The sequence below is a fragment of the Fukomys damarensis genome, unplaced genomic scaffold (genome assembly GCF_012274545.1).
Source record: "Fukomys damarensis isolate Sample0158 unplaced genomic scaffold, DMR_v1.0_HiC HiC_scaffold_36, whole genome shotgun sequence".
Lineage (NCBI taxonomy): Eukaryota > Metazoa > Chordata > Mammalia > Rodentia > Bathyergidae > Fukomys > Fukomys damarensis.
The window spans coordinates 45,544,683-45,554,148 of record NW_022900948.1 but is presented as its reverse complement, the minus strand read 5'-3'; the positions used below and the strand labels follow the sequence as shown (position 1 = coordinate 45,554,148).

Genomic DNA, 9,466 nt, shown 5'->3' with positions numbered 1-9,466 from the left:
AAAAAAAAAAAAAAAAAAAAAAAAAAAGGAGTGAAGGCCGGGCGTGGTCACACCTGTAATACCAGCACTTGGGAGGCTGAGGCAGGAGGATCACCGGGAGTTGAAGGCCAACCTGGGCTACACAGAGACTCTGCCTCACTCCCCCACCCCTGCCCCCGCATTATGGAATGATGATTCTATTATCCACAAGGGGTTATGTGACATCTCTGCCCCCCAAGTCTCCATACTCCAGCCAGGGTCCTATAGACGGAGCTGGGGTTCTGAAGAGGGAGCTCCCTTGGCCCGGGTTTGGTTCCCAGCACACAAGTGGCAAGTGTTTAAGGACAGAGGCTCCATCCGGTGGACGTGGGGTCTCTGCAGGCCAGGCTCCTTGTGAAGGTCTAGGCCCCACTCCTCCAGCTGGCCCTGGATCTGGGTGGTGTGCGTGGCTGGAAGAACTGAGGCGCCAGCATGGCTGTCCCATAGCCCGAGGTTCAGGGAAATCTGAGGGACAGGGTTCCTCCTGCTAACAGTGTTTCATTTTCTTACTCGCTTTGTAAGCACTGCTAAGTGCTACAGGAGACCTGTTTGAACAAACATGATTCCCAGGGGTGGAGATACCATTACAGACTGTGTTTTATGCTGTGACTCCGTGATGGTGGCAGAAGGGAGTACGATTGCCCGAACCCCTATCGAAAGTCCTCTGACCCTTCATCGCCTCAGACCTGGACTGCTCTTTCCCCACCTAAAAGTGCAGTATAACCCTTCCTGCTCCCTGCACAAGGTCTCCCAGGGGCGACAGGTACTGTGCACACCTAGGAGCCATCCACAGAGAAACAGAAGCCTGCTTGGTGCTGTGGCTTCACGAAGACGCCTAAACAGCAGTTTCCATCCCAACCTCTCTCCCCGAGCTGAGCTGCACCAAAGTGTTCCGGCCCGGCCACAGCCAATTCTGTGACAGGTCTGTAAAACAAACTCTTCCACCTGTAGGTTTCGCTTGTCACATGGCTGGGAAGCAAGGGACACACAACCTGAGAAAGCGTGTTCAGCTTCATTTTTTTTTTTTTACTTTTTTTTATTTAAATAAGGAGAGTTCTTTCATATGGAAAGAGCTAGTACAATCACATATTTGAAAGGAGAAACAACAGGTACTGAACTGGAGGGAAGGGAGAGTGAGCATCCAGCACAGCCAGGCGAATCCATGTTCCCATTTCCCATCCGAGGTCAGATTTCCCCAAACACGTATAAACAAGTTGCACAGTACACCTTTAGCCATCGTCTGCCCTTTCAAATATCTGGTCTACATGAAAAGACAAAGGGAGGAAAGGCCAAAATAAAACAAAAGGAAACAAACAAAAAACCCGCTCAAAAAACAAAACCCCCCAAAATCCTTTTTACTACACAAGGCGTGAGGTCAAAAGCTGAAGAGTACAGAATCCCTTTACACAGTGGAAGAAGGCGCTCCGCACAGAGCCTTAACAAGAATTTCCACTCCGAGGCTTCCTGACACACGAAGGCAGGGGACTGCTGCCATCTTGGAGGCCACCAAGCTGGGGTGGAGAAATAGTGAATGGCGGGCCTTCCACGCCTCGATGGTCACTAGCCAGACCTGTTGATGGCCCTGCTGGAGAACATGACTGGGTGACTGTCCCCAACTCTACGCCACTCCTGTCCAGATGACCTTGTCTTAGGTCACCTGTCTCATATTCAGAATTGGCTTTTTGGAAATCTGCATTTCCCTTTCATCACAGAACACGACAAAGCGCACACACACCCCAGTATTACTGGCCATCAAAGGCCATTTCCAACAGACCCTCTAACCCTGGCTTGCTCTGCACGAAGCAAAAAGGGACGAGAGAGGTTCGAAGGACAACATGCAGCTCCTTGGCAGAGGGGAAGCCAGTGGGTGGCAGGGGAGGGGCCTCACCAGACCTGCCCGTGCTGCCTCCGCACCCAGTGCACACTCGCACCCTGGGCTCGGTGACAAAAACCTCACCACTGAACATCTGGAAGGCAGATCCAGAAGCCAGGAGGGCACTGGCGATGTTCAAGTTACTCCAGTATCCATCCCTACAAGCAGCTGGCGTGACCACAGCTTTGGAACGGAACCAACTTTTCTGAATGTGTATTAAAGTCCTCGTTTGTTCCCTCTTAAGGAACCCAGAACCAGAAGGGTTCTATGAATTCCAAGTTTGAAAATAATAATGGAACTAAAACAGGAAGCAGCAGTTACAAAATGAGATCAAATGCAGCTGGCAGCACAGTTTTCAGAGGGTGGATGTTCAATCCCAGATGTCCTACACTTCAGTTTCACTCCACTAAGCTGTCAGCAGAGGACCAACACTACTGCAGAGTCACTGGCTGCCAAGCAACGGGTAGTACCATCAGTGTCTTGGCAAAACCGCCAGCATCCAGCAGTGACTGAGGAGGTCGCGGTGAGAAGATTGTGCACTCACTCACCTGCCCCTAACCACCTCAGCATTAGAAAAGGCAGGCGCTGGGATTCACCTATTCCAGCCAAAGGCCACAGCATCCTGGCAAAGCCTCTGTGTGCATATCTGCAATCTGAGGGTGGGGGTTGGAAACTAAAACAAGACCCCAAGTCCTATTGCCTTGAGCTTTGCTCTAAAACCACATGAAAGAGATATTGCACCATAAAACATCTCTGCACTAAGACTGCATTTAATCAGACCATGGAAGGGGTTGGGATGCTGGGGGCCTGAAGCCTAAGGCCTCCTCTCTGCCCCCAGAGTCTAGTTTTAAACCTGCTTCTCAGCAGGGACGATCCCACAGCTGAGGCCACAGAGTGGTGAGCGCACCAAACTTCACATGCAAATTCCTGGCCTTTCCTGCACGGAGTAATTCAGACATTATATATAAATAGAGAAGTGGGACATTCACTTTTTTTTCACCTAGACCTACAACATCAATACATATAAATAAATTCTAGTGTTTTCTGTTTTTATTTGGGGTGAGGAGGAGAAAGGAGGGTGCGAAGGGGCTGAGATCAGGCGACGTTTTCTTTTTCCTCCCACCAGAAGTACTGTCTGTCACTCTACAGCAGGCTCACCTGCAGGGCACATCTTGCGTTTGTAACAGCGTCCAGGGCTGTTGTGTTCGTTTGGACAAATCGTGTACCGGCCTCACTGAGCAGGTCTGACTGTTTCTAAGGGGACTGGGCAGAGATGGCCGTGTGGCTCCAACTGGCTGCCGGTGGAAGCAGGGAGGACAGAGGACTCATCAGAGGGACAGTGACCAGACGCTTGCAGGGAGAGGAGGAGAGCGGTGAGTGACTCGGGCAGGCCAGTGCTGGAGACTCCAAGTGGGCCGCCCTTCGAGAAGGGGTGGAGAAGTAGAGGCTGACGGGTGGAGAAAAGACGACGGACTAGGAAAGTAGGGTGGAGGAGAGAGAGAGGGAGGTGCCAAGTGCTACAGATGAAGCAGGAAAGCATCTTTTGGTAAAACTGCCCTGTCTGGATACCACTGGGACTGCTCGGCGCTGCGGACTGGGGGCTCGGGGTGACCCCCTTTCCTTGCAGACACAGAGAAAAAAGCTGCTTCAGAGTCCTGAGGTGCTCCCTTGCTCAGGTTCCACACTAGACACAACTCGGAGCCCAAGCAGCTGTCACACCATTGGTGAGAAAGGCAGACTGTGGGCACAGCCGAACCCCTGCACGCACAGCAGGCTCTCAAAGCCACACCAGCAGGACACATAGCGGCCCCCACAGGCAGGTGATGGGCTAGGGACTCTAAAAGCACTTAAGGAACCACAAGTTCCACACTTTTCTTGGAATGATGGAGTGAGAATGTCTTCCTTGTTTTGGACTTCAGAACCAGCCCAGAGCCCAGGGGCTCACAGCAGCCTTTTGCAAGGCAGCTCTGTAGACTCAGGCTATCTTTTGGGGGGGTTTGCTAGGCTTCTCTAAAACTGTAGGCCCCCAAACCCGACCAGGACAGCTCCCCATGACCCTGCTTTAGGAACCACATGCTTTGCTGTAGCCACAGCCAAATGGATGTCCAAGAGTTCCCGCCACTGTGATTTAGTGATGAGCTGGGCGGGACACCGCAGGCTCTGGAAAGAGGAAGAGAGGAAAGCGGCAGGTCAGGGAAGGCCTAGGAGAGACTGAGGCAGCAGGGGCCCCCAGAGGACGGGGTGCAGGGCCCTGAAGCGCAGCATGCCGATGGCGCCTGTGGTGTGTCTGTCGCTCCATCCTGGCCAATCTGGGAAATGACAGGGACTGTACCTCCACAACCTGGCACCCCTCAGTCAGCGTGTCCACTGGCAGAGCCCAGGACAAATCCCACGGAACTCATGTTAAAATGCCTGACTTGAGGCCAGGGCTGGTACCCAACCGTGACACCACCTACCCACTGCTCTGCTCCCCCACCGCCTCCAGCAGCAAGCCAACTCCAGAGCGCTCACAGCCGTGTCCTCCTGCAGTGACTCCAAAAGGTGACCAGCTTGGGGGAGCGTGTTCTTAAGAGTCATCTCTTAAGGTATCGCAGTGACGTGTCCAACAAGACGAGGTAAAAGGAGACCGTTAGGAACTGCAGAGGGAGCCAGGGAGAGGACAGCGAGGAACATATCAAAGTTCAGCTATACAGACGTAGCTGGCATTTTGTCTTCCTTTCCCCTTTGTAAAAACCTCAGCTGCTTTTTAAAACAAAAAAGCTTCAGGCTGAAATGACCCTGCTGCCAAACCACTGCGGCTGGGGACGGGGTGGGCGGGTCTGCGCTGCACGGAAGGCGACTCACTCCACAGTCACTGGGAAGGAGGGGACGGAGAGAGGGCGTCGTTGCTCTTTTGTCTCGAAGCAAGCAGGTCAACGCCACGTTTCCACGGCGGAGCCGGTTGACGATGGAGCCTTTGGGAGTAGAGGAGGAGGAGCTCTCAGTCCAGGCCAGGCGGACAGTGGATCTGTGCGGTTCCGAGTGTGGCTGTCCCGTCCAGGCCGGGTGGTGGCACTGTCCCTGTTAGGGTGAGGCAAGGCGGCGGCCAGGCACCATCAGGCTTTACTCTCCTCCACTTTGACGGCCCGAGGCTTGATTGCTCCGGTTCGCTTCATCTGGGAGGTGGTGGAGGGGGCCTCTTGCAGCTTCACGGCTCCCAGGCTGGGCTTTTCATCCACTCGCTGTTTGGCCTTTGGACAGACGAATGGGAAAGAGGAAGTGACCTCGATGCAGAGACTTCTCTTCAGAGACACAGCCCCACCACTGCCTTCCCACTCTGCGTCACCAAGAAAACCTACTCCGAGTTGTCCATCCCTCTGTTGAAGGGTCAGACTCAGAAGTCACTCTCCTGGTAAGGAGCCTGGTGTCTGACTGCCTGTCCCCTCCCCACGGGCATCGAGTGCAGTGATCTGGAGAGGCAGAGAGATACCAGGTCCTCCACAAGAACTCAGGGATGGCATGCCCTGGGGGGACACACTTCTGCCCGGAAGAACCTTTTCAAATCAGTGCACCCAGGCCCCGCAAGCCACAGAAACACTTCCAGTAACTGCAAGTGTACCCCACGACACCAGCCTCGGAGTATCCAGCTGTCTGCAGAGGAAGGAGCGGGTCACTTGGCTCTCCCAGACCTCTGACTGTGATTCAGCCAAGCCCACCATGCCAGACTCTTTCCCCAGGACCCTAGCTGGGCCTCGAGATTCCCAACTGGGGTTCCAGCAGTCTGCAGCTCTGCATGGTGGAGGATGTCAGACAGCCAGTGTGGCTCGGCCCCTCACTTGGTGCCCAGAACTCGGAGAAAGCTTTAGAAGCTCCTTCCACAGGTGCCCGGTAGTGACCCCCAGAAACGTGGTAGCAAGGGAGGGCATGAGAGCAACCGCCCTCCCACCCAGGTCCTGAGCTTTAAAGCCCTAGCACATGCTTCACAGGAGGCAAGAGAATAGTGCCTGCAGGAAGAGACACTGAGAAATCCTCACCAGGAGCCAGAGGAGCCTACTTCTCTCTGTGATCCCACCCAGCCACAACAGACACAGACACACCACTTACTAGAGCTGGCACACGCACACACGCGGCACCTAGCGCTATCCCACAGCCTAACTGGGTCTCCCAGAGCGCCAGTGCAGCCTCACATGGCTAGGGGGTCCACCTGCTGGCGTAACCTCTGAGGAACCAGGATCCTCCCTTCTCTGTAGGACAAGGAAGGATCCAGATGCCCATCAGGAGAAATGCCGTCGCCAGGAGGGGCTCGGGTGGCCAGCTCTAACTGCTAGGGCGTGAGTCTTTATTAAAGGAGCACGCAATCAGTTGGACAGTCCCTTCTCCTTTGGCGCTGGGAGACGGGCCTAAGTGTCCAGGGCTGCAGAGTCTGGAAAGCCATCTTCTACCTGTTGAACGTAGTGTCCCTGCACAGAGCCCATGTTAACTGCTGATCCAGAGGGCTTCCCACTGGGGCTAGCAGAGCTAGGCCTGAAAAAACCAAAGGCAGGGGTTGAGAATACACACGCGTCACCACAGAAATGGACTCAAAGCCTAGCACGCAGAAGCACAAGGAAGGAAGGGCTCTCTGGCCAGAGGTACTTGCCCTGGGCAGCTGGAAAGCTCTCAGATAGAGAAAACCAGATCTGAGACAGCCAAGAATGCAGAAATGGCAGGGGCGGTTCCCTGTCAACCTTGATGCTGCTAGGAGAGGAGAGGCTGAGGTCCTTGTGAATGTGCTCCACAGGACCCCTCACAGCGGAGGACGTTAAGCAGGTGCTGCAGGAAAAGTAGGTTCTGTGCTCCAGAAGGCTAACCAGTGCTGTACAGAGCCCCATGGAACGCTGAGAGCCCCTGCTGGTGGTGGCTGCTCCACCCCAGAGAGCCCTGTCGGGCACAGGACACCCGGTGTCTGGCCGGGACCCCTCGTGCAGGGCATGTCTCAACAACCGTCTCCACACATCTTTGGAAACACTGCTCTATAAAGTTATGAACCCTTCCTCTCCGTGAAAACAGGCTGCTAGTCAGGCTTTCTAAATATATTCATCCCTCTGGTGGTGGCGCACACCTATAATCCCAGGACTCGGGAGGCTGAGGCTGAAGGACTGCTGCAAGTTTGAGGCCAGCCTGGGCTACACAGAGCGAATTCGAGGCCAGCCTGAACTACACAGTGAAACCCGGTCTCGAAAATAAACACTCCAGAACTCCTGCAGATGATCCTCAAATCCCTTATATGAGATGGTGTGGTATTTACATAAAACGTACCCTGTGTACTTTTGGGTGCTGGGGATCGTGCAGTCAGCCACACCCCAGCCCCTCCTATACATTTTAGATTAACTCAAGATGACTCAGAAATGCTGCACAGATGGCTGTTACACTGGATTGTTTCAGGAAAAATTGTTTGGCCCTCCCTGCCTTGAATTCTTTGGACCTACAGCCGCACACGCACAGGGGTTTGCGACTCAGGTGGTTTTCAGCAGTCTGCTCTCGGGACAGGTCTGCGGCCGGTGCTGCCCATGACAGCAGGGGGCTGGAGCAAGTGTGAGCCCTTGAGCCATCCCTTCCCTCAGCCCTACGTCACACACGCTCTGCTCTGCCCACGCAGTCCTGCTCACCGCCTGGGGATGGGCAGTGCTGGGAAACAATGTACCAACACAGACAAAAGGAAGCCAAAACAGCGAGGAGAACAGAAAAGATGCAGTGAGGGAAGGGTTAGGAGCAGGTGCGGAGCAATGACACGGAGGAGGCCCCAGCCGGACCCGCAGTGGGCAGAACAGCAGGTCCCACCTGCAGAGCCTGTGTTGGCGGGGTGACTCGGCACCGAGGGTGACCGCGTTAACCACTCCTGCACGGGGCACTGCAGACCATGTGCATCTGTCCCACAAGAGCTGCCAAGTGCCCACCTTCACGGCGCAGGGTCACAGCGGCCTCCACCCGGCATAGGTGACCCACAGGTCTCCGCTGTGACCCAACAGCTGCCTCCAGGTCAGGCTAAGACAGGGTGGGGACAGATGCAGACGGGTCAGGAGCGGGTGCCCGGAGCACGGGATGGACGGCCCCCAGCAGCCAGCAATAGAAAGCTCCTGGCAGGGATTGGGGTAGGGTGAAAACAGCTTGGGAAGGGCTGTTCTGTTCCCCCTCTTCAATCCAGAGCAGCTTATTCTGATGATGAATCGTCTCTCTAATCCCCACTTTCCTCACAGTTAACTAAAGCTCAAGCATTCCCCCGGGGCTTCTTGGTGACACATGGGCCCCCACAAGAAGACCAGGCCTTAGAGCTCTTCGGCTGCCGTTGCGGGTTCCAGGGGCTCCAGTGAGCCTCTGGGGGTCACATCTACAGCGCACTCTGTCCCGCCTCCAGGGTGGTCTGTACCTGTAGGTCTGTGGCGATGGTACGGAGCCTCCCGGAGGAACATTCTGTTTACTGTCGGCAAAGTGGAAGCCTTTCAGCTCCATCTGAGAGGACTAAAGGAACCAAGAAGCAAACCGTTATCAGATGGCCCTCATGAACCCCAGTGGGGCCAGGACAATTTCCTGAGCACATGAGAGGACTTCCCGCCCCATCCTTTCAAGCCAAGACTTAAAAGCGGTTTCTTCCTAGAAGCAAGAATGATTTAAATGGGCCTGCTGTTTTATTCCCTGTTGTTCTTTTAAGACAGGGTCTCGCTATGTGGTCGAGGCTGGCTGTGAACTATGGCGATCTCCTACCTTAGCCTCCCTGGTGCTGGCCTTACTGGTGTGCACCACCATGCCCGACTATGCTTGTTGCTTTTTTGTTGTTGTTTTTTGAGACAGGGTCTCACTATGTAGTTGAGACTGACCTGGAACTCACTATGTATCCCAGGCAGGTCTCGAACTCACAGCGATCCTCCTGCCTCAGCCTCCAGAGTGCTGGAATTACAGGTGTGCGCCACCACACCCAGCCTCAATGCTTGTTGCTCTTAAGCACACTGGACAGCACACTGGACAGAGCCATGGAGGGTTGGCCACATGTCAGCACACCCAGATGTCATCTACACCAAAGCCACCTGGGCCCAGTCCGAAGTACAAGCTCCTGGCCCTGGGCCTTGGGACATGCAGCCAGGGTCTTGAGACCTCCATCTGTGACAGCTACACTCAGCTGAGACTTTGGTCACATGTTCTTCCTCTCTATTCTGTTGTCTCACCCATACCCATGTTCATTTCTGTTACAAAGTTACACAGAAATTGAGGCACCCCTGTCCTCTGGGATGCTAAGGATGCTCCCAGGAAAGCCACACGCTGGTGAGGCCAGGACCCTGCACCCAGAGCCATCGGGACCACAGGAGGATGGGTCACCTTTACCTCTCTGCTGGTGTTCAGGACTGGCGGCTGGGACCCAGGAGGAGGAATCCTTCGGGGGCCCCCGACGGAGAGGCTCTGCCCCGCTGGCAGCTGAATGGACTGTGGCAGAATCAGTGGCTGCTGCCCGGAGCCGTACCGAGGCAGTGGCATGGTCAGCTGCTAGGCAACAGGACAGTGAGGAAGAGGAAGGGACATCAGGGAGAAAGCCATGGCACACACACCATACTTGTCAACCCGCCT

The 9,466-nt window shown here is 54.8% G+C and overlaps 1 protein-coding gene and 1 long non-coding RNA gene across 9 annotated transcripts in view; one reads left to right on the top strand and one right to left on the bottom strand.

Moving 5' to 3' along the window:
- Positions 1 to 2,628, top strand: part of LOC104864442 — a 3,297-nt gene extending 669 nt beyond the window's left edge. The window contains exon 2 of the long non-coding RNA XR_780903.3: positions 541 to 2,628. This is a non-coding gene — a long non-coding RNA (uncharacterized LOC104864442). The remainder of the gene's footprint in view (positions 1 to 540) is intronic.
- Positions 2,331 to 9,466, bottom strand: part of Prrc2b (proline rich coiled-coil 2B) — a 45,645-nt gene continuing 38,509 nt past the window's right edge. For 4 of the 8 annotated variants that reach the window (XM_010627379.2, XM_019207917.1, XM_010627380.2 and 1 more), the window contains 4 exons: positions 9,227 to 9,385; positions 8,277 to 8,368; positions 6,313 to 6,394; positions 2,331 to 5,121 (listed from right to left, as the gene is read on the bottom strand). In XM_010627379.2, coding sequence (XP_010625681.1) covers positions 4,987 to 5,121; positions 6,313 to 6,394; positions 8,277 to 8,368; positions 9,227 to 9,385 — 468 coding nt within the window. In that variant the 3' untranslated portion in view covers positions 2,331 to 4,986. The remainder of the gene's footprint in view (positions 5,122 to 6,312; positions 6,395 to 8,276; positions 8,369 to 9,226; positions 9,386 to 9,466) is intronic. The other 4 variants (XM_019207916.1, XM_033758951.1, XM_010627382.2 and 1 more) reach the window with 3 other exon arrangements.